General features: G+C 41.2%; 1 protein-coding gene across 3 annotated transcripts in view; it reads right to left on the bottom strand.

Annotated features, from left to right (window-relative positions):
• The window catches only part of CELSR1 (cadherin EGF LAG seven-pass G-type receptor 1), a 184,874-nt gene that overhangs the window by 95,791 nt on the left and 63,467 nt on the right, over positions 1-25,616 (bottom strand). For all 3 annotated transcript variants that reach the window (XM_032220771.1, XM_032220773.1, XM_032220772.1), the window contains exons 2-4: positions 24,017-24,655; positions 2,687-2,909; positions 1,751-1,866 (exon numbers count right to left, since the gene is read on the bottom strand). In XM_032220771.1, coding sequence (XP_032076662.1) covers positions 1,751-1,866; positions 2,687-2,909; positions 24,017-24,655 — 978 coding nt within the window. The remainder of the gene's footprint in view (positions 1-1,750; positions 1,867-2,686; positions 2,910-24,016; positions 24,656-25,616) is intronic.

Here is a 25,616-nt window from a genome sequence, read left to right as displayed (position 1 = left end):
CACGTGCACAAAATTAAGCTGTTATTCACAAATTAAGTTTTCACTTGGACTCAAATCGATTTCATTTTGCCACACATTCTATTTTCAAGGTAGAGTGAATAATTTAAGGTTCACACTTCTGGTTCATGTACATGAACCTTCCAAGCACTTGGGTTTTCAATTGACTCCTAAAGAAAATTGGGAGTTTCTGTAGTTTACAAAATGAAGCACTTGTAAGTCAATAACCTAACAGCAGAGAGTAACAATACCATAATAAGGTAAAGGTAATTCCCCTTGCACATATGTGCTAGTCGTTCCCGACTCTAGGGGGCGGTGCTCATCTCTGTTTCAAAGCTGAAGAGCCAGCGTTGTCCGAAGATATCTCCGTGGTCATATGGCCGGCATGACTAAATGCTGAAGGCGCACAGAACGCTGTTACCTTCCCACCAAAGGTGGTCCCTATTTTTCTACTTGCATTTTTACATGCTTTCAAACTGCAGAAGCTGGGACTCTGTTATGTGGCACTAGGGATTCGAACTGCTGACCTTTCTGATAAATAAGCTCAGTGACTTAGCCACTGAGCCACCACATCCTATATATATATATATATATACACATACATACATACATACACAGATACACACACACACACACACACACACACACAATAATAAAGCAAATCTGTTATTCTGATACATCCTGGACAACAGAAATATGGGCATGAATGTGAGACTGGACACATTTCAGATTCAGTGTTGAAACATATGCGGACACTCACATAGCAGTTGGCATAAGCATCTTTTCCCATGACATTACAGCTGCCTGTCATAACCCTGAGTAAATATATCTTTAGTTTAAGAAGTTGCAGACAGATGCCTTCAGAGTTGTCATACACATTCCAAAACATTTTTTTAAACCTTGGAATCCAAAGTGTAGCATTGTTCTAGCAAACATATGCGTGGATTAATTGGGCCATAATTTAGCAGCATGGGATCAATATATTTAATTATATATATATAAAACAAACAATCATCAGTGATCACACTTAATATTAGGCTCCATTAAGACATGATTTCTAACAACATGAATAACAAAGCATTTGAAATGAAATTTTATTTTCTCTGTTATGTATAGGGCTGTGGCCTTAGGAGAGAAATTTAATCATAAATATTATTGAAATTTTGAAATTCAATTCAATTCAATTTCAATAAATATTATGATATAACATTATCAGTGGTGGGTTTCAAAATTTTTTAGAACCTCTTCTGTAGGTGTGGCCTGCTTTGTGGGAGTGGCTTGCCGGCCATGTGACCAAGTGGGAGTGGCTTGGTAGTCATGTTACTGTGTGGGCATGGCCAACTTCTAAAATGCAATGAAACTCACTTAACAACACTCTTGCTTAGCAACCAAAATGTTGGCTCAGGAACTCTGGCATTGAAGTGTGCAAGTCTTAAAGCTGTCAAGTTACAAGACCCTTGCACCCCTAACCCTTTAGAAAAAAACCCCCAGGGGTGTTCAAACTTGACAGCTTTAAGACTTGTGGACTTCAACTCCCAGAATTCCTCCTCTCGCTCTTCATCTTGATGATGTGGGGACGGGCATGGGAAGGGAACTGGAACCGGTTCTAAACGGCACTGTAGATTTGTGGAACTTCTTCTATAGAAGAGGTTAGAACTGGCAGGAACCCACCCCTGAACGTCATGAATATGTTTTCAAAATTTAGAGATGAGTTTTATTCAGTAAAGAGTTCCACTCATTGCAAGTATCTTACCTGCAGAAAATGTTAGCTGGATCTGTTCTTCAATGATCTCAAGAGCAATAAAATCATGTTTCTCATTAAAACGTCCATTGTAGAGAAGCAAAGCATTCCTTTCCCTTGTTGCAAACCTGCATCAGAAAGGAACAACAAAATGTCACACAGAAACCTTCTCCAGTCAAACAAATTTAGTAAGTTTTGCTAGACATGCTACCAATGTGGATATTTGGGTGTGTGTGTGTGTTTGAATCAATGTTGATGCCTGATGACTGCCTGCACTAGTTCCTGCTGTCTTCTTGGTAGGATCTTCAGAAGTAGTTTGCACTTTGCCATAAAGCCCTTCATGGTATTGGACCTGGGTACTTGAGAGACCACCTGCTGCCAATTACCTCCAATAGACCGATTAGATCCCACAGATTAGGCCTCCTCCGAATTCCATCCGCTGGCCAATGCCAACTGGCAACCACCCGGAGGAGGGCCTTCTCTGTGGCTGCTCCGGCCCTTTGGAACGAGCTCCCCGTGGAGATTCGAACCCTCACCACCCTCCAGGCCTTCCGCAAAGCCCTTAAAACCTGGCTGTTCCGACAGGCCTGGGGCTAATTGAGCTTTTGTCCCCCCTCGAATGGTATGGTTGCTGTGTGCTTTTAAATTATGGTATTGTCTTGTTCGTCTTTTTATTCCTTATTTGTACCCCCCCCCCCCTTGACTTGAGTTGTGAGCCGCCCTGAGTCCCCTTCGGGGGGAAAAGGGCAGCATAGAAATATAATAAATTCAGTTCAATTCAATTCAATTTTCTTCTTCTTCCAAGGCCTGAAATTCCCCCCCGCTTTTAAAATGTAACCTTTTTATTAGGTAGACACTGCAAAAACAATGAGTTTTAAGATGCGTACATTGAGTTTTGAGGTCAATACTGCAAATTTTTCATACAACATTGGAAGGACTGATACTTACATGAGAGAGACAGTGAAATGGAAGCGCTGCCTCAATCCCTTGAAGGTGACAAATGACTCTGGGGGGAAACTTCTTGTGGTCATCTCACAATAAGGTCTCTCGTATTCACCAGAAGGGCATTCACATTTGAAGCCTCCTATGAGCAGGTTAATACATGTCCCCCCATTCTTGCAAACTCCAGGTGCACAGCGTCCCGAGCGAGCATTCACTTCACAATATTCTCCTAAAAAGTAGAAATAGAAATGCCCACCCGTTATGAGAAAAAAACAATTCTGTACCTCCAAAACAGCTAATGATTCAAAATCAAATTGACACATAATATAATCTTGGCTGGACTAAAACAGACGCTATCAGTAGATGTTAGCTAAATGTTTATGTCTAATTCCATAAAAGAATGTTGGCAATCCTGGCCTTTATGGATCAGCTGGGGGGTGGGGGGGAACTATGTCTTTATTCTTCAATCAGCCTTTTGTCCGCGCTAGGAGACATCACTATGTCACTTTCTTCAAAATATTTCATTTTTAAGAAGGCAATTGAAGAAAAAATACTTCTTATGGCAATAAGGAAGCAAAAAAGAAACACGTAAATTATATTTCATTGACTTCCTCCATCCCCGTCAACAGTTTTATAAAACTATCATTAAAGGTAAAGATAGAGGTTCCCCTCGCACATATGTGCTAGTTGTTCCCGACTCTAGGGGGCGGTGCTCATCTCCGTTTCAAAGCCGAAGAGCCAGCACTGTCCAAAGACGTCTCCGTGGTCATGTAGCCAGCATGAGGTGCATGAAATCTTCCCACCAAAGGTGGTTCCTATTTTTTTCTACTTGCATTTTTACAGGCTTTCAAACTGCTAGGTTAGCAAAAGCTGGGACAAGTAATGGGAGCTCACTCTGTTACACAGCGCTAGGGATTTAAACTGCTGAACTGCCGACCTTCTGATCGACAAGCTCAGTGTCTAAGCCACTGAGTCATCGTGTCCCTAAAACTATAATTAAAACCCTTTAATGACAAAAGGATTTTCTACACATCTTTCAAGGACAGCCTTATTTATGCTATCTAATCTGAGCTAATATAACTGGTATCTAGTCATCACGGTAAGTCTCTCAAGCTTGTTTTGCCCAATCTTCTGAATCAATGAGGACAGCTAAAGCTAAATTCAAGGGCTAAGTAAAGAGTTGTCATGGTTAAATTGAAAGTGCTTGTCTACTGAGAAAACCCAGGCTTCTGTTTGAAGAAATGTGTTCCAGGCCTTATAAAAGGCAACTGACAACAACAGAACATGAACAGGACCACACACACACACACACACACACACGCACATAAATAGGGGGAGTGAAAAGTATATAAATCTGAATTTAACAAATGCAGCTTTGTATTGTTTGTAATTATTATTACAGCTGTCATCACCACTATTGGCTTTATAAGAGCCATGGTGGTGCAGTGGTTAGAATGTAGTACTGCAGGCTATTTCTGCTGGCTGCCTGTTGCCAGCAGTTCGACAGTTTGATTCTCACCAGCTCAAGGTTGACTCGCCCTTCCATCTTTCCAAGGTGGGTAAAATGAGGACCCAGATTGTTGGGGGCAATAGGTTGACTGTAAACTGCTTAGAGAAGGCTGTAAAGCATTGTAAACTGGTATATAAGTCTAAGTGCTATTACTATTGCTATATCACACCATTCCAGTCATGTCACTATCCAATTAAGTTAGTTTAGAAGTCAAAATGAATACCAAACTTAAAGCATAACTGTAATATTACGAACAAAATCAAAATTACAAATACCATGTATTGTTGAAATAATGACACTTTAAACTATTACAAATAATTATAAAATCATACGATTATAATAAAAAGATACCATTATTCCTCATTTAGTGACAACTTGGACAGCAATTGTTTGCAGTGATGAAAAAGTAACTTTGTGACTAATGTCCGAATTTACAACCATACACGAATGACCTAGTTTGTGTTATCCTGTGCCTGAGCCACTTTTTGTTTCCTACCCAGCAGAGCACAGAGATTGCCTAAAAAAGCTGCCTTTTTTTGATCACAGCACTGCATGTCCCTAAAAAGTGCCATCTCTAAATTAAAAAGTTCAGCACTCTGATCTTAATTAGTTGATTAGAATCCCATGACAGCTGCAGCGTGAAATTAAGACACAGAACATAGAATCACAGGGCTTGAAGGGACCTTAGAAATCTTCTAGGCCAACCCCATGCTCAGACAAAACGTTGTACAATCTTTTCTTGAAAACCTCCAACAATGTAGCACCCACAATTCCAGGAGGAAAGCTGTTCCATTGGGTTAGTTGTTCTCACTGTCAGGACATTTTCATCTTAGTTCCACGTTGAGTCTTTCTATCTAAGTGATCTAACGCAACTGTCATCAACATTTTGAGCACCAGGGACCAGTTCCATGGGGAGATGTTTTTCAGCGGACTGGAGGGGGCGTGGTTTCGTGAGCTGCCTGCATCCCGTGGATGGGCCTTTGCCTACTTGCATGGCCTGGTTTCTGGAATGCTGCAGACCAGTGCCAGCCCATGGATTGGGGGGTTGGGGATCCCTGATCTAACTGATTTAATCAGTTTTAAGTCTTTTGTTTGCCTCCTAAGTGGGTTGCAGCTCACAGCCAGGAGATTTATAAATGGCTCCAAGCCCAAAACTCTAGGTCCCTGCTGGCGAACCTATGACACACGTGCCAGAAGTGGCATGCAGCGCCCTCTCTGATGGCACATGAGCCATCGGCCCATTTCAGCTTAGCCGTGCATGTGCACACGTCTCCCACTGGCCAGCTGGTCTTCGAGTCTGTACCACGCATGCACGGGGTCATGTGCGCATGCGCGGGGGGAACGTGTGTCGGGGGTAATATGCACATGCACAGGGGGAGGGACACATGCATGGGGGACACATTGCATTTTGGGGAGTTGGGCATGCTTGTGCATGCGCGTGCTTTGGGCACTCAGACTGGAAAAGGTTAGCCATCTCTGCTCTAGGTATATTCAAAATACAGAGAGAGTACAATGCATTATAACAATACTAGAAGAGAACCAGTTTTGATGTAGTGGTTAAGGCATCAGGCTAGGAACCAAGACGTGAGCTCAAGTCTCATCTTAGGCACAAAGCTAGCTGGGTAACTTTGGACCAGTCACTTCCTTTCAACTTACTGTAGGAAGAAGGCAATGGCAAATCACTTCTGAAATCTTGCCAAGAAAACTGCAGATATGTGTCCAGGCAGTTGCCAGGAGTTACTACTGACTCAAAGCCACAAAAAACAAAAACAACAATAAGTGCTGTCACATTTGATACAAACCTTGGTTACCTAAAAGCCTAGCCGTTCGGTGAAAGGCCATACTTCCTCTAATAAAAATTACAAATAATCATTTGTGAGTTTGCAAAATTTCACTAGTCAAAAATACATCTTGTAATTTAGCAACATAGTCTACATTTGCTTGACTATTCTTTCTTGACTTGAACTGTCATCAATCTGCATATTAGTATATGAATCCAATGAACGATACTATTTATTTATTTTTAATAAATGAAAAGGGAGCTAATAAGTTAAACAAGAAGCAGACTTTATTTTCCTGAGGGTGCATTTACACAATAATTATCCTTAAGCTTTACCTCCTGGACTCAGCTGAAGCTCCAATTTAGTGAGCTATCTTGAGAACTTTTGCTCATTGTTTGCAAACAATATAATTGGGATGAAGTGGTTGGTTGAACACTAAATTGACTGGAGACGCTACTGAACGGTGAAAAGTCTAAGGGACTCAATAGCACATGGGTTCCTTGATGGTGGGGGCTAGACTTGTTATCTCATGATAACAATGTCATGATAATCTCTGGATCCACAAATATGTAAATTGGCTACAATTCACAAAAGTTCATATAACGATCTATGGTCTTGAATTAAATGCTTATACTACGATGAAGCCATGAATGAATCAGTATTTTCTCATGGTATTTACTAAAGAAAACCACCGGGGGGCGGGGGGAGAGGAGGAGTATTAAACTATTTCAGCAATACAATTAAGTCTTGTGGATTCAGCTTCACGGTTCCTATTTGTCACCCTTAAGATCTCACCAAGTTCTTGATTCTACCTTAATACCGTTAATAATTTGATTGTTTTTCCAGTACTGAAAGGGGTCACACAAATTTGGGCCTTACTGGGAAGACAAGTAAAACACGTAAGTAAATTATAAGTAAAGCTAAAATAAATTTATCAAAGATGTCTTCAATGAACTAACCCTAAAGCATGTATACCAGAAGGCATTATTTTTTTCCAATTATCAGATAAGACAGTATGGCTTGCAAATGACGCCTTTGGAAAGAATGTGTCACCTTGATGGTATGCCACTGGTGCAGGAGTGAAACTCTGGAGTTGCACATAGATAAGCTAGTGAAAGCGCTTAGGATGTTAAAGATTACCCTTTGCAAATACTGAAATATGAGCCAAGTTTGGAGAAGGGACATTTATCTTGCCTCAAACAAGAGGCAGAACTGAAAAATTCTCTCTCTCTCTCTCTCTCTCTCTCTCTCTCTCCCTCTCTCTTTCTTGCTCTCGCTCTCTCCAAAACAATAGAATAATGTAACAATGACTGTCAGCAATAGAACAGTCAGTCAAAGAAGACAGTTCACATTTGATAGTTCACATAAATTCCCTTAATTAAAGCAAATGCTTGCCTCAGAATTTTCAGAACCCAGCCACATTTACATTTCAATTCAGTAAGCTCCTGCTTACCTCACCGTTTTTAAAACAGCTCGCGGTTTAAAGGGGATTGGTAACCTTAATGGCTGGTTCAGATATCACAATAAACTATAGTTAATAATTTCTTAAGTTTTGTTCTTTCCCAGTGTGGTTGTGAGGAATGGAATCTTTTGTTTACTTTTTGACTGATCCTGACATGACAACTTGTAATTAATCTTTATGGCTTTTTTGAAAAAAAGCTCACTTCAAGCCATGGGCTGTGGAGTTATTTTCTTTTGAACCAGATCACAGTTAAGTCCAACCATATTTGTGGTTAATACAGAAAGTTCATGGTGAATACTAGTGAATTAAAATGAAAACAATAATTTCTAAATCCTTGTAGTCAAGCTTCTTTTAATAACCAAAGGTAGACAAAAATTTCCGTTTTCTTTTTCTTCTCATTTTCCTCATTAGGTACCACAGAGCAGAATAAGCCCCTATGATTTTCTTTTTGTTATTTATACTAGAAAAAAAATAAAGAAATGAAAAAGCATTCTTAGAGTTAGGAGATTTTAGAACACATATGCTCATGAAAGAATCTGCAAAAATTGCAAATACATTCTCAAAATCATTGTCTATGTCTAAAAAGCTTGTTTTAGGATTCATCTATGAACTAATAAAAGCATTACAAAATTTGTTATTTATTGATTTCCTTATTATTTGTGGATTCTTCTTTCATCTATTCATGTATTATATGTGTAAGTATGTAAATTCAGGGTTATTAATTCTTGTGATCTAAAGTCTAAAGAAATGGATAGAGCATCAGATGAATCTGAAAAGTGAGGAAGAGGGACTAACAGTTTAGCCAGAAGCTATAATAGAAAATCCAAGCCTCACTAAACCTACTGTAACTCAATTATTTGCACACACCCTTCCGTACCTCTCAGAAGTACAAAATGAGTGTGCTTCCAACCAGGAATGCAGTATGTTGATACACGTTGTTTAGCCTTTGGCAGCTTGCAGTCATGTTCATCTCCAAATAACTAATGCAAATAAGCACCCTATTGTTTCTAGTTGTGAACAATGTGCAAATGAAAGACTATTAGCTTATTCTCAACTCAGAGTACAAATAAACCTGGCGTGCTTTCAAGAAAAGGAAGCAAATATAATTTTGGAGACTATGTAGTATATTTGAAGTGATTCTCTGTTCATATAGGACACTTTTAATATAGTTTTCTGAGTCAGAGTATCTCAATACATTGTCATGGTGTAGTAGTCAAGACTACGGGGCAGAGATTGTGCAAACACACTGCCTGTCACTTTCTCTAGATCCAGTCCAGGGGTGAAATCCAGCAGGTTCCAACAGGTTCTGGAAAACCGGTGGCAGAAATTTTGAGTAGTTTGGAGAACCGGCAAATGCCACCACTGGCTGACCCCAGAGTGGGATGGGAATGGAGATTTTCCAGTATCCTCCCCTGCCACGCCTACCAAGCCACGCCCACAGAACCGGTAGTAAACAAATTTAAATTTCACCACTGATCCAGTCAATATCCGAGAGTCACTGTTATAAATAAAAAATTCAGACAGACCCCCATGTAAGTTATCTTGAGCTCCTAGATAAAAAGTAGAACATAAATTAAGGTGACCAGATTTTAACATTGGTAAAGAGGGACACCACTGACCGGGGGGGGGGGGAGGTGTTCTTGATTTTAAAAAATTTTTAAAAAATGGGACTTTTTAAAAAGGCTGCGGGATGCGGGACAAATTGTTCAAAGGCGGGACTGTCCCGCCAAAAGTGGGATGTCTGGTCACCTTAACATAAATGTGAGAAATCAATGAATAAATACTACGTTATTTATTAAGACATGGGTCTCCAATCCCCAGTCTGTAGACCACCACTAGGCCGCGGCATGCCAGAAACCGGGCTACGCAAACAAGAGAAGCCCCACCCACGGGATGCAGACAGCATGAAAAATCACACCCCCTCTGGTCCGCGGAAAAGCCTCTCTCCATGGAACCGGTTCTTGGTGCCCAAAAGGTTGGGGGGAAGGCACTGTACTAAGGGATAATTCATTCTGATCGCTGTAGAATGTCTCTGGGTAAATAGGTTCGGTCATTGAACAATAATAAAAAATATTTTCCAAGGATAACTAAACATTTATCCCGAAGTGAGCTGGTACCGCAGTTCTAGCCATAGTAATTTACCAGATTATCAAAAGAAACAAAATAAAAAAGAGAAGCAGAGATAAATAAAATTAGCGACAGGAGGAAGATCTACCACTGTTCAAGACAAAGTAAAAAAAAAAATAAATCCCACCAGTGGTTACCTTTCCTCTTCAGCAATGCCTCATTCAAATCTCCCTTGGTTACCAGGTCTGGAAGCAGATAAATTACTCTGTACTCCAATACAAACATTTTGCTGAAAGTGTACTTCAAAATACAGATTTTTTTCCCTCTAAAATTATTGGGAAACTACAAAGTTTGATCTACAAAGGGAACCTGGTGGAGACAGTGAACTTTTATTCCTTTTTGCACTTCTGTTCTGAAAGGTGGGAGGTGGAAACTCCCCATCTGTTCAAGGTCATAGTGGAAAGAAGAATGTGCAGGCAAGAGTAAACAGCTAAGAGAAATCTAGCTTCTGGGTAGCTTAAAACAATAAAACATACCCAGAGTTTATAATTCATCTAGAAAATCAGCCTCATTGAAGTACTGCTAACATAGTTTCCAACCTTCTGAATTCCCAAAATTCATTTGATATAAAACAGGAAACAAGTCAAACTACAGATATGGCTGTGTACAAAATACCCATTTTTAGTATGGTTAAATCACTTCATAAGCCTTCAGTTTGCAATATATTGCTTACAGACATAACATTGCAACGAATTACAGAGCAGCAAATGCCCAAAATATGCAGAATTGTTTGATGCACCATTGTATCAATAAATAGTCTTCTTTGTGAGCAATTAGTCACAAGAAGCTCCTTTACTTGAAGACAGCATGAGAATGACCTATATAGGGACCACTTTGACTCTTTCTAGAATATCCTGGAAGTTTACTGTAAATAATGCTAACAATTACTAAGAAAAAAAAATCTGATTCTTCCTAGACCAATGTTGGTGAACCTTTTCAGCACTTGGTATCAAACGGGAGTGTGCACATGCCGGAAACCGAAGGAGCAGCCGTCTGGCATGCATGCATGCATTGGGAAGATGATCTTTCAGTTTCCGGTGTGTGAATGTGCACTGGCCACTTAGTCTTCCCATTTCTGGCATGCATGCATGCATGCACGCCCGAAGATCAGATGGGCAGTGCACATGTGCACGCCAGAAAACAGAAGATCATCTTCCTGGGGCACGCATGCCTACCGGGAGGATGGTCTTCCAGTTTCCGGCGCTCCCGCACATGTGAAGACCAGCTGGCTGGCGCGCTGGAACCTGAAAAAGCAACAGGCAACAGCTCGCATGCCTGGAGAGATGGCTTCACGTGCCACTTCTGGCATGCGTGCCATAGGTCCTAGACTTTTAAGTTCAGCTCCAAAGACTACAGAATACTGTAGCAGAGTCAACAAAACTTCCTTGGGAAGCTTAAAAGCATATCTCATTGCCGCCCCATCTGGATGTAGGTCACCCCTTCTTTCTGGAAGGTGAATGTGGATGACATTGCTTTCCCATCTTCAGTCCACTGTAAATGTGATCTATGCCCATATTTTCCTGTTCCAAGTTGAAAGCAGTGAATTCCAACTTGTCCAGGATCAAAAACGTCTGTCTGATTTGGCTAGATGAATTCCTGTGCTTTGATTGGCTGCTGTACAGAGATGGACTTGCCCCTTAAATGGGACAGTGGTTGCCACTCTGTAATCTGTAATCTCTGCTTCTGATAGCAAATTTACTTATTTACTAGATTTAAAAAATCTTGCCTTTATTAAGGTAAAGGTAAAAATAACTCAAGGGGGCAAATATATTCCATCCTATTTTCCCCAAAAGAACAACATTGGGACAGAGGGGGAGAGGAAGGGAGGGAGGGAGAGGGAGAGGGAGAGGGAGAGGGAGACAGAGAGAGAGAGAGAGAGAGAGAGAGAGAGAGAGAGATTGAGAGATTCTTAGCTTAGCAATGATTAAACTGGATGGTTTATAGAAAGAAAAGTCATGATATAACTTTAGACAGAGATTAAAATACAATTGCATTTATAAATGCTGTGAAGATAGGAAGTCACTTCATTGTATCTTTCTTTATATCATTTTCCTTCTTTCTTTTTTGTACTTCTTTTCTTTCTGCATTTCCCTCTCCTTTTTCCTCTTCTTTTTTTTTACTAATTTAGTTTGTATTAGTTCTTATTATTGTTAAAACTTTCAATTAACTATTATTTTAAGAAAAAGAATAGAAGTAGCACGAGTTTAATTGCAGTCACTGAATGATGCCAGTTAAAACAGAATTTGTCATAATAATATGAATCATAATAATATTCATTTATAATAAGTGACACTGTATCTCCTATAATACAGGCAGTCCTTGATTTACGACCACAATTGAATCCAAAATTTCTGTTGCTAAGTGAGACATTTGCTAAGTGAGTTCTGCCCCATTTTACAACCTTTCTTGATTCAATTGTTAAGTGACTCACTGCAGCTGGTAAGTTAGTAACCCGGTTGTTAAGTGAAACTGGCTTCCCCATTGACTTTGTTTGTCAGAAGGTCGCAAAATGTGATCGCATGACCCTGGGGCACAGAAACGCTCATAAATATGAGCCAGTTGCCAAGCATCTGAATTTTGATCACATGACCATGGAGATGCTTGTAACTGTGAAAAACAGTCACCAGTCACGTTTTTCAGTCCCGTTGTAAATTTGAACAGACACTAAATGAACTGTTGAAAGCCGAGGACTACCTGTACCCATCAAGTGCTCTCCAGAATTCTAATTATCTTGACATTCACCTCCAAGTAGTGTATTTTTCTGTTCGAATGCGCAAAGTTTTAACTACTGCTAAAGCACACTTGCTACTTTAAACAAATCTTGTCTTACGTAACAATTCTCTTCATCATATAAAGAAGAGCACTCATGGCCTGCACTGCTTCCCTACTTCACAGAAGTATTCTTTAAGGAATGCATCGAGAAAAATGAGACTGGGGGAGGAATGGCTCTTCAGTGTTTGAAAAATTCTCCTTATTTGTTAATTTTCTTTTCAGACCTATCTCAAAGTTAGGCAAACAGACCTGTACCAACACCTGGCCTCTAATAAGACAAATTAATTTTAAAAAACAGGAAAAAATTTAACTGCAAAGAAATCCAACTTGCTGACTTACTGTTTACTACTCACCCAAGTGGGAAAGTGCATTTTGACAAAATCAGCATTGCAACACAGATTACTGCTAACTTATTAACTCCAAGTTTAACTATTTAATAGGGACATCATTCATTTCTTTAGAGCTTGCCCTTTTTTTTCTTTTTTGTTTAAACATTAGGTGTAAGGGTATTTTTTGCCGCTGAGAAACAGATGAGTATAAGAGTATAAGCAGCCGTTATGTCACAGTGCTTTTCCCATTCAAATTGCTGTTGAATCACTATTGATAACCAAAGTAGTTGAAGATATCTATGGGATTGCTACCATAATACGGTTATATTCTTCTTCTTGTGGTTTTATGGAATGCAATATTTGATAATAAAATGTTCTTTGGAGTCATCTACAGCAGTGGTCTCCAACCTTGGGAACTTTAAGACTTGTGGACTTCAACTCCCAGAGTTCCTCAGCCAGCAAAGCTGGCTGAGGAACTCTGGGAGTTGAAGTCCACAGGTCTTAAAGTTCCCAAGGTTGGAGACCGCTGATCTACAGGAGTTCATTTAAAAGGCAATCTGAAAAGACTGAAATGGACAAATAAACTGGGCTTCAAAGTTTTACAGTGATCCTTCAGTTAGTAAGATTACTTTAGCAATGTTCTTGTTTTGAATGAGACGGAATCACCCTTTTTCTTCTTACATCTGGATCGCATTGCATTCTGAAAATATAATCCTTGGTTCATGTTTACCTCCACAAGTCTTGATTTTCCTATCTGTTGCATACTAAAAAGCAGAGACATCACTGCCAACAAATTGCGTGTAGCCAAGGCTATGGTTTTCCGAGTTGCAATGTATGGCTGAGAAAGTTGGACCATAAGAAAGGTTGAGTGCCAAAGAATGGAGGCCATTGAACTATGGTGCTGGAGAAGACTCCTGCGAGTCCCTTGGACTGCAAGGCAGTCCTGAAGATGAAACTCAAATACTTTGTCCACCTAATGAGAAGGAAGGACTCACTGGAGAAGAGCCTAATGCTGGGAAAGATTGAGGGCAAAAGAAGAAAGGGACGGCAGAGAATGAGGTGGCTGGATAGAGTCACTGAAGCAGTAGGCATGAGCTTAAACGGACTCCAGAGGACCGTAGAAGACAGGAAGGCTTGAGGAACCTTGTCCATGGGGTCGTGATGGGTCGGACACACCTTCGCAACTAACAACAACAATTTTTTCCCTATCCTGGAACATTATCATAAATGCATGATTATGTTCTCAACAGCAATGGCTATTTCCTGCCCGCTATGACAGCATGTTACCAAGCCGAAACGCTAAAATCCGTCTGCGGGTGAAGATTGGAAAATATGGTGATTATATTGACATGAGGTGTATCGCTTTCACACACAAAGCTTCCTTAATTCCAGCACTTTAAACGGCTTTTGTAACATCAGAAATCCTGTCAAACCACCTGAAAACTAATTAAAAAACCAAAAAAAAAAAAGAGCAAGCAAGAATACCGAGTCCCTGGACTAGATTTCAAAAGACAGTCCAAGACTTTGATCTCTGAAAATATTTCTGCAGGCGAAAAAACCAACAACCCAGATGCAAGGTTGGGGGGGGGGGTGGGAGGGTGCAGAAGATATTGGGATGATGGCATGGCCCCTGGGGCTCTTAGGAATAGGTCAACTGATGGTGCCCTCCAAAGACCATAGTAGACAAATATAAGCAGTGAGACAGCTCAGGATTCAACAGCCGAGACTAAAGGAAAAATGTGGTGTTTTTTTTTAAGAGCAGCATTTCATAATGTCTCTCTTTGTGTGTACACATATGTTTGTGCACACAGACACATAGATACAGGCCAGGGGTGGGTTTCAATTTTTTTACTGCTTGTTCTGTGGGTGTGGCTTATTTTGTGGGCGTGGCTTGGCAAATTTATGTTTCAGATTAGAGATGGGAAATAAAATATGCTGTAAGACTTTTTTTTTTAAAAAGGCAAAAGAAAGCAGCAACTTGAGCCGTGCCGAGCTGAACGCAGGAGAGCTGGAAGGTGCTAAGAGTGTGTGGGTTTGTTCACTGCCTGTGAGCTCCACAGGGGGGGGGCAGCAGCTGAGAGAGCAAGCCAGCAATCTGCCAGCGAAGATGAGGCAGGGCGAGTGTCGAAGTGAGCCGGTTCAGGGGCGTGGCCAGCCAGCCATCACTACCAGTTCATGACCCATGTCCAATTGCCACTACTGGTTCTCCCGAACTGGTCCAAACTGGGAGCAACCCACCTCTGATACAGACTCTCACTTAATAATATCTTGACAGAATGAGTAATGAGGAAACCATTTTGACAAAGAAAACAGTAATCAAATACTGTTGGGGGACATACATACATACATACATACATACATACACACATACACATTTAGTGTCACAACCCCTGGTATGCCCAAATATGGGAGGAGTTGCCTTTGTTACATTTGTGTTGTATTTGTGCTGATAAATAAAAAAAAAATAAAAAAAAATATTGGCTTTCTGTCTGGATGGTCTCTTGTGACGAGCCGATAGACAGAGAAAGGAAGCAGTAGGTCTCTTCCCATATTTGGGCATACCAGGGGTTGTGACACTAAATACATACCTATTTCCCTGGCTCAGCTGATAAAGGAGGAGAACCTTGTGGCTTAGTGGTTAACACAACTGCCTAACTGCCCTTGTGACCTCTAGGCTGGAATACTGCAACGTGCTCTACATGGGGCTGCCCTTGAGGAGCATCCGGCGACTTCAGCTAGTACAGAACGCAGCCGCGCGAGTGATTGCGGGTGCACCCCGATTCACCCGCATTACACCTATCCTCCGCGAGTTGCGCTGGCTACCTGTCGATCTCCGGATGCGCTTCAAGGTGCTATTGATCACCCATAAAGCCCTACATGGCAGTGGATCTGGATACTTGAGAGACCGCCTTCTGCCAATTACCTCCCTACGACCTATAAGATCCCATAGATTAGGCCTCCTCCGCATTCCATCGGCCAGCCAGTGTCGGCTGGCAACCACAAGGAGGAGGGCCTTCTCAGCAGTAGCCCCGACCCTTTGGAACGAGCTCCCCGTGGAGATTCGTACCCTCTCCACCGTCCAGGCCTTCCGCACTGCCTTGAAGAACTGGCTCGCCCGTCAGGCCTGGGGATAAGGATTTCTACCCCGCCCGAATGTTGTATGCATGTTGCTCATTATTTTATTATGTGTTGTTGTCTCAATGTTGTATTTCCCCTTTCCCTGGTTTTCTGTGAGCCGCCCTGAGTCCCCTCAGGGAAAAGGGCGGCCTACAAATGCAAATACAACCTCTAAAAAAAAAAAAAAAAAAAAAAAAAAACCTCTAAGATGTAATACAGCACAGGTTCTAATTCCAGTAAGAGTATGGCTAGCTGATGAGAGCTAAATAGCTTGAAATTGATTTATACTAGTCTCCCTTTATTTATTTATCAGCATATATATAAACTAAATATTAATTTTTCAGTTACTGTGACACTTTGGCTTCCAAATAAAAATGTTTTATTTTACTCATTAGAAATATTAGAAATATTATAAATCTTTTTCAGAGGTTGAAGCAGTACACCTTGTTCTTTTCTAGTGTATTCTCACAACAATTCTAAGATTATAGAGAGCACCTCGCTCAAGAATCTAGTTGTCTTCTACAGCAGTGTTTAACCATCTTCCCTACCTCAGGGGCTGCCACAAAGAAGAGGGAGTCAAACTATTCTCCAAAGCACCTGAAGGCAGGACAAGAAGCAATGGGTGGAAACTAATCAAGGAGAGAAGCAACTTAGAACTGAGGAGAAATTTCCTGACAGCTAGAACAATTAATCAATGGAACAACTTGCCTCCAGAAGTTGTGAATGCTCTAACACTGGAAGTTTTTAAGAAGATGTTGGATAACCATAAAGTGGTGTAGGGTTTCCTGCCTAGGCAGGGGGTTGGACTAGAAAACCTCCAAGGTCCCTTCTAACTCTGTTATTCTATATTCCTAATCTGCTTTCTTCAATGTGATGGCTTCAGCTCCTATTGTCTATCAGCCAATATGGCTATGAGATCATGGGAGTTGACTAAATTTATATGGAAAGCGCTTCCTCAGGGAAGACAGATAATATATTGTATGTCACATGTTATTTTTATGCAATCAAATTCATCAATAACCTTTTTTTCTTCCTTCCAAATGTTGACAGGTCTTCCCCCAATGAAAACAACTGCAACAAATACTAAAAATGCCTTGCTTGCAATGAGTAATTGAAATATACAAGTTCCACCATGTCTTTCCTCAACCCATTTGCTATTCTCACCAAAGAATATGGTATAAAAAATAAGTAGTCCTTGACTTACAACAGTTCATTTAGTGACTGTTCAAAGTTACAACCGCACTGGGAAAAGTGACTTGTGACCGTTTTCCAGACCTACGACAGCATCCCCATGGTCATCTGATCAACATTTGGACTCTTGGCAACAGACTCACATTCATGCAGTGTCCCAGGGCCATGTGTTCCCCGTTTGCAACCTTCTGACAATCAATGTCAAGGGGGGACACTGAACAACCATGTTGTTATCTGAACAACTGCAATGATTCACTTAACAACTGTGGAAAGAAAGATTGTAAAATGGGGCAAAGCTCACTTAACAACTGCCTTGCTTAGCAGTGGAAATGCTGGGCTCAATTGTGGCCGTAAGTTGAGGACTACGTGTAAAAGGGCAGAGAAGAGAAATAGTGGATGAACTTTCCAGATCTAAAAACTGTAGGTTTGCTCCAGAAACCTTCAAGTACTATTATCAAGCAATTTTTAACCTGATAAAGAAGGATTAAAAACATGACTGGGAGAATATATACATATTAACTCTAATTAATTGAAATCAAATCTCCCCCTCAATGAGTTGGTGGCAGTCCTGGATGGGTGTGTCCGTCTGAGAGATGCCTTTGCACAGGTTCTTCTTGGACGCCAACTGTGCCATTTCTTGTACCAGGACTCCTTGGTTATGGTTACTCATGCCTTAGTCCAGTGTTGGCAAACCTTTTTGGCACCAAGTGCTGAAACGAGAGCTCGCGCATACATTGCAGAATCTGGAAGAGCAGCTACCGGTGTGCATTATGCACCAGGCAGCTGCTCTTCCAGTTTCTGCCAAGTGCATGGGCACCGGCCACCTGGTCTTCCAGTTTCTGGCGCACATGTGTGCATGAAGACCAGCTGGTTGGTGCACATGAGCGTGAGGAAGGTGGAAGAGCAGTCTCCCAGTGCGCATGCACACCAGCCAGCTGGTCTTCGCACGCACATGCATGCCAGAATCCCAAAGACCAGCTGGCTGTTGTGCATGTGCATTAGGAAACTGGAAGAGCAGCTTCCCGGTGCGCGTGCGCACGCTGAGAAGATGATCTTCCAGTTTCTGGCGTGCACATGTACACCTTCCAGCTTATCTTTGCATGTGCATGGATGCCAGAAACCCAAAGAACAGCTGGCCAGTGTGCCAGAACCCAGAAGAGCAACGGGCAATGGCTTGCATGCCCTGAGAGTTGGCTCTGCATGCCACTTCTGGCATGCCATAGGTTTGCCACCATGGCTTAGTCGCTTCCTATCGGATTATTGCTATGCGCTTAACATAGGGCTGCCCTTGAAGACCAGTTGTAGCAACTACAACTGGTCCAGAATGTAGCAGAATGCACAATCTGAGAACTTTCACAAATGAAGGAGAATGTAGATGTTGTAGGATAATGTTGCAGGATCCAATCTCTAGCAGCTGCTAGAGAGAAGTTCCCAGAAGATGGGCTCCAGCCCGAATCTCAAAGCTCAGAAGACAAAACCTCTGGTCCCGGTGACTGACCCAGATTGGATCCTGCTACTGGTAGCTTTGCACAGGTTACAACTCTGTTGTGCAAACTTCTAGTTTCCTTCCAAGTGCAATTCAACATATCAATTATCGTCTTTAAATACCTACATGGCAGAGGATCAGATTATTTGTGGGACCACCTCTTCCCTGAGAGCATCTTCCCATCCTATCACTTTGGATAGGATAAGCACACTCCATGTCCCTTCCCCAAAACTTTGCCATTTAGGGAGAACTCGGAAGCGTGCCTTGTCTGTGACTGCCACAATTTATGGAATACCTTCCGCCCTCCCCAGTGATCCAACAGCTCTCGTCCCTTTGCCTTGCAGAAGACCATCAAGATCTGGCTTTTTACCCAGGCACTGGGGTACAAAAAGGATGTTTCAGGTTGATTGTTGGGACATTGCAAGGGGAGGACTGAGCCATTAGGTTTTGATTGTGTTCTACAGATTTATGCTTTTATGTGTTTTATAGTTCAGGTTTTATTGTTGCGGTGAGCCAACAGAGTTGTGTTTTAAGATGGGTGCCATACAAATCTTTTAAATAAAGAAATTGTTAATGGAATTAAATAAAGTGTCACAGCTCTAAGTGTACTTTTTATAACACATTGCCCCAGCACATGTTTCAAAGACCATCTTTGACTGAGAAAAATGTTTTAATGGGTAGTTTTACAATTCTAACTTGAACTCAGAAAAATCTAAGCAAAGGGTCACAATTTTAAATGCTTCATGGGCATAATGCAGCAAGGCACATATAGTATTTTCATGGAACACATTAAGCCAAAACTAAAGAAATTTAGGTCTTACTTTCTACTTAAAAGAGACAGAAAAAAAAACACCCTTCTGGAAATTTTCCTTTGTTTCCTCTTAGCACATAGATAGATGGTGCCTAAAGGCCTGAAAAAATGTTGTCCCAGATCTGTTTTAAACCCACAAATATTATGTGTCCTTATCACTCACCTCCTTGTATCATAGGAAGTGCAGTTGTTCCCGATAATTATAATTAGGGAGTATTTCCATTTCAGAAATAGCCTTGTAAAAGCTCTGTGTACCTTACTTCTTGAAACAGAAGAATCCTGAAGACTGAGAAACTTTCATCATGTATAAATTACATCCAACAATGAAAAGCTTCAGGCCATTAGCGAAAATAGGAACAAGTGAGAAAAGAAGGCTTTTTACTGGGAGACAACTATGTTCTAGAGAAACTCAAAATGTTCAGAGATAAAAAAATATATATTTCCTTTATAATCGTAGCAAAGACCTGGAAATTTTTATTTCTCTTTTTAAAGTATTTTTACTTTTCAATTATTTGTCAAGTACATTTCTTAAAAGGATAAAGTGAAATTTTAGATCTTCCAAAAAAAATGCTGCATTCTTTGGTGTATTACCATTTCAACACAGATAAGTCAATCTTTTAAGTCAATGGCAACAGAAAAAAAGAAGAATAGGAAGGCTCTGGTATATGACATCACTACATATTTCTTACATTCTCAGTGTTTGGCCTTTGCGCATCATATTTAAATGTTACAGGAATATACTAGGTTTGGCCAAATCTCAGATTATGTGGATGTTCGGGTACAGGTAATCCTTGATGTACGACCACAATTGAGCCCAAAATTTATGTTGCTAAGTGAAACATTATCCTGCTCTACGGAGTTGAGAGTTGGTCTCTGACAGAAAAACACTTGAAGAAACTAGAAGCATTTGCAATGTGGATTTACAGACAGCGGTTATGTATAAACTGGGTTGACAAAATCACAAATGAGGAGGTGATAAGCCACTTGGGAAAGCCAAGGGAAATCATCAAAGCCATTAAAAAGCGAAAGTTAGAGTATTTTGGACATGTGATGCGACACCCAGAAAAATACGGCATATTTCACTTAATCCTCTACGGAAAGATTGAAGGCAAATGAGGACCAGGCAGAAGAAGAACATCGTGTCTTCAAAACCTAAGGGACTGGTTTGGCCAAAACTCAGCAGCACTTTTTCATACAGCTATTGACAAAAATAGGATTGCTAACATAATCCCCAACATGTAATGAAGGATATGGCAAAGAAGAAGAAGAAGAAGAAGAAGAAGAAGAAGAAGAAGAAGAAGAAGAAGAAGAAGAAGAAGAAGAAGAAGAAGAAGAAGAAGAAGAAGAAGAAGAAGAAGAAGAAGAAGAAGAAGAAGAAAATTATTATCAAGATTTGTCAAGTGAGTTTTGCAACTTTAAGACTTTTCTTGCCATAGTTGTTAAGTGAATCACAGTTAAGTTAATACGGTTGTTAAGTGAATCTGGCTTCCCCACTGACTTTGCTTGTCAGAAAGTTGCAAAAGATGATCACATGACCGCAGGACATTGCAACCGTCATTAATACGACTGTTGCCAAGCTTCTGAAGTCTGATGAACATGATCCTGAGGGTGTTGCAAAGGTTGTGTGAAAAATGGTCATGTCACTTTTTTCAATGCCGTTGTAACTTCAGTAACTTTAATGAACTATTGTATGTTGAGGAGTACTTGTACTGGTATTTTATTTATCCACATGGGTAATCTATTATATTCTTTAGGCACAGCTCTTAATATAGAATTTCTAAAAATTAATTCTCACAATGTCATGGCAACAGGAGTAAATGGAAACGATCAGCAGGTAAAAACCTTTCTTTATTTCTGTCTCAAAATCCAAAACCAACACCACCGCATTTTTTGAAAGGGTTTTATTATTCCTTACGATCAACCCTTTCTTTTGCACAAAATTCTTTCAGTCTATATGCTGTTCCTGCAAAGTTTATTATTTAGTTTAGTTTAGTTTATTATTAGTTTTGTATGCCACCCACTCCCGAAGGACTCCGGGTGGCTTACAATCAAAAAGGGAAGGGGGATAAATAAGACAATACAACAATTTAAAATGCAACAACATTCACAATTAAAGTGGGGCTGGACACTTCAACAGTCACAGGCCTGCCGGAACAGCCAGGACTTAGTAGCTTTACGGAAGGCCGGGAGGGTAGTAAGAGTCCGGATCTCAACGGGGAGGTCGTTCCAGAGGGCCGGAGCTGCAACAGAGAAGGCCCTCCCCTGGGAGGTCGCCAGCCAGCATTGGCTGGCAGATGGAATCCGGAGAAGGCCTAGTCTGTGCGATCGAATCGGTCTTTGGGAGGTAATTGGCAAGAGGCGGTCTCTCAGGTCAAAGCTGACCTCTATCACAGCAAATTTCACCACATTCTGTCCCAAAGCTCACTATATAAAACTCCAGATTTTAAAGGACTGCAGTTTGAACTCAATGTACCAGCTCATACAAAAATATGCTATATGTTACCTGCTTACTAAGGCATAATGTTTCTGAAACAAATGACAGCACTCTGTGTTTCTCTCTTATTAGACTATGGAATTCTGTTTTTCAGATTCTCAATCCTGATTTAAGTATTGAATCACAGTGAACTATTTCTGGAGCGATGCCCATCAGATTGGTCTGTTTCCAAAGATTATGCTTCCTTGGTGAATCACTCACCCCACATCCACAATCATGTAGGTTTGCATGGTTCATAGCCAGACTTTTCTATCTGCAGGGATCATCTGAAAAGCAATCTCCAAGGCCACAGCCTTTTCATTACACAATGTGCCCTATTACTATTTTGGCACTATCCTTCAATTAGCATGTTATCTTTTCCAGCTTCAAATAACCCACATTTAGAAATAAGCTCTCAATCTCTCCCTGAAGATAAAGCAACTACAAAAGCAGCTGTAAAGCATAGGAATTCCAAAGACAAACAACAAGACAAAAATGACAATTATGGACTGTTAGAGCTACAACATATCTAGAGTTCCCCCAACTGACAGCATTTAAGGGAAGGTGGACAATCTGTGCTGTTTCCTTGACTGTTGAAGGTAACGTCTAAATCAGCCTTGTCCCCCCGCCAAAAAATAATGTAAGTTGGATTCAGCAAATAATGGGCCTCCTCCTACAACATTAATACCAACAAGGGGTAAGACCACACTCAATAGCAGGAAAGGTCAATCTGTTTTTGGGTTCAGATAAACCATTTAGTAGGAAAGGACAGGTAGTCCTTAATTTGTAAGTACAATAGGGCCTGGAGTCCTGGGTTGTTGAATGATGGGCTTGTTGAGTGAGATGCCCACGTGATTCACTTCATTCAATGAATGCAATCTTGGCTCTCCAAGTTGCAGTCGTTAAATAACTGCACGGATTGTTATACAGATGGGAGTGAAAAAGCTGCCTGCCAAAGGAGGGCAGGTAGCTCCCCTGTGTGTTCAGAAGTGAATTTCTGTGCTGAGATGGAGAGATAAGGTAGGGATTTGCCCATGGAAGGGACTGGAACTCCTGTACTGGACTGGACAATCTCCGCATTATCTCTTCAGCCTACTTCACTTCCACACACAGAAGGGAGTAGAACTCCTGTGCTGGACTGGAAAGATGAACTGGGGATGCCAAAGATTTAGCTTTGTTTCTGCAATCCAACAAAGGTTTTCCACTCCCACCCTGCCTCATGCGTTGGGGAGAGTGGAAATCCTTTGGCAGGTGGCAATACTTGCAGCCTTTCCTGCTGGCTTCCCCACTGACTTTCTGGGAAGTTGGCAGAGAAGCTTGCAAATGGCAATCAGATACCAATAGCACTTAGACTTATATATTGCTTCACAGTGCTTTACAGCCTTGTCTAAGCAGGTTACAGAGTCAGCACATTGCCCCCAACAATCTGGGTCCTAATTTTACTGACCTCGGAAGAATGGAAGGCTGAGTCAACCTTGAGCCAGTGACTCGAACTGCCAAACTGCTGGCAGTCAGCAGAATTAGCCTGCAATATTGCATTCTAACTACTCTACTACCATGGTTCTTGATGGGGATCACCAAGTGCTTGGCAACCAGTACTAAGTATGAAGAGGTTACCAAGCACCCAGATCATGATCATGTAATCATGAGGACTGAGGGTGGTATTGTAGAGTTTGTTGCAGCAATCAAATCCAGAAAGGACACACAGGCAACTGAGGCAGCAGGATTCATTAACCTTTCTTTATATACATAATAACACATAAGCAATATACAATACCAATGGTTGGTTCTTCCAACATGGTAGAGTACAAGGAAGAGGAGAGGACAGTTTCCAGTTTCAGTCCCAGCAGCAGACTAGTTTTTTGCTTAGCACAGACTCAGAGCTATAGCACAGAACTAAGCCACACCCAGGCTCCATGCTGTCTCCTGCAAATACTGTTTCAGTTTCCAAACACTCCCCATTGTACCATGTCTCTTCCAGTCTATGAATATTCATACTCTGACAGATATGATGTTTTTTGATGGCCTACGGTTAAGTAATTGGATGGAATAACTAACTGGGTGGTGTGGGAGGGATTTAACACAAGGAACCTGGGTGGGGCCAGGGGAGAGGTTCATAAGGTGGTGGGGAGCACGGAGCTTTAGCTCCAACATTTTTTTTCCATTTTAATCACAGTGGGTGGTCAGTGAGTACCGGTTACATAAACAAAGATTAGATCCAACATTGGTCTCCTGTTTTTATTTCCTGGAACTTGACAGTACGAAGGAATAACTTACCAGTGTAGTCTTCATAACATTCACAGGTATAGCCTCCCTCTCGACTTCGACAAAGGCCATTGTTCCCACATGGGTTAGAATAGCAGAGGTCAATCTCCGTCTCACAATAGTCACCAGTAAACCCAGGGGGGCAGCGACACCTCAGACCATTGATAGGGTGTATGGGGCGGAAAAGTACAGTATTGGAACTAATAAAGGGTGCAGAGCTGTCAAATTTCAGTACGGAGACACATTTCATGTAGTTTTCGCAGGGTTCCCGCAGGCAAATGTTATCATCGAAAGGCAATACTCGTTGAGTTGATATCAGCGTGAGCAGCGTCCGGTTGAGGTATATCTGCTCCTGAAGGTCTTCAGAAGGGAAGAATTTGTTTCGAATGCCACCAGGAAGCAGGGCAGAAAATGTCACATTCAGAATATTGGCACTAACATCTGTGTCATTTTGAATGTTGAAGACAAAAATGCCCTCTTTGGTTGTTGACAGTACAGTAGCCACGCCTTCCACAAAGAGAGCCAGCAGAGGGGAGAGAAACTTCTCTTGGGACATGTTTTCCAGCCGCACCGTGATGCTGTTTGTAAGCATGTCATCAGTGATGATGGTAACCCTTAAGGTGCAATACGCTGTAACGCTGTGAATACCATCTATAGGGTAAAAGAGAGAAGAATTAAAGACGATCCCCAAAACCAACTTCATGCATTTTCTCCTAAACATCCTATAACACATGATTGTTAAATCAGGCAATGTGCAAGTCACGTCATGTAAACTGGGTGCTAACTTAAAAAGTCATTTAGGCTGCTCCGTACTGAAATGAGCACACAAATTTCAACTATATAATACAGAATAGAATAGAATAGAATAGAATAGAATAGAATAGAATAAAATAACAAAGTTGGAAGGGACCTTGGAGGTCTTCTAATCTAAGTCCTGCTTAGGCAGGAAACCCTACACCAGGGGTTGGCAACCTTAAACACTCAAAGAGTCACAAAGGTCCTAACTGGAAGCCCCCTGTTCAATTCTGGAGCCAACCGGAAGTCCAGTTCCCGCACCATAGAGTCTCCTCCTGGCACGGCATCCTTTTTCCTCTACCTGTCCTAACTGAAAGCCCTATCAAGCTTATGATATGCTGCAACCACATAGACGACCAAACCATCCACATTCAAAATGAACCAATTGAAGCTGTTGATCATTTCACCTACCTTGGCAGCAACATTACGGGAAATGGAGATGTTTCTTCAGAAATAAATGCTAGAATTCAAAAAGCAACAATTGCCTGGAGCTCACTCAAGAAACTCTGGGCTAGGAAAGACATTTGCCTGAAAACCAAAGTCCGTATATACAAGGCTGCTATCATTCCAACGTTATTATACGGTTGTGAAACCTGGCCAATAAAAATTGCTCATCAACACAAACTGGACTTATTTCAAAACCGTTGCTTGCGTAGACTTACGAAAATCAAGTACTCTGAAAGAATATCCAATGCTGAAATCCGCCGAAGATGTGATATCAATGAAAATGTATCTGCCATTATAGAACTTAGACGCTGGCGCTGGCTAGGCCATACATTGAGAATGCCAGAAAATCAAATCCCAAAAATTTCCCTGC

Source organism: Thamnophis elegans, chromosome 7 (genome assembly GCF_009769535.1).
Source record: "Thamnophis elegans isolate rThaEle1 chromosome 7, rThaEle1.pri, whole genome shotgun sequence".
Taxonomy (NCBI): Eukaryota; Metazoa; Chordata; class Lepidosauria; order Squamata; family Colubridae; genus Thamnophis; species Thamnophis elegans.
This window is presented reverse-complemented; position numbering and strand designations above follow the sequence as displayed.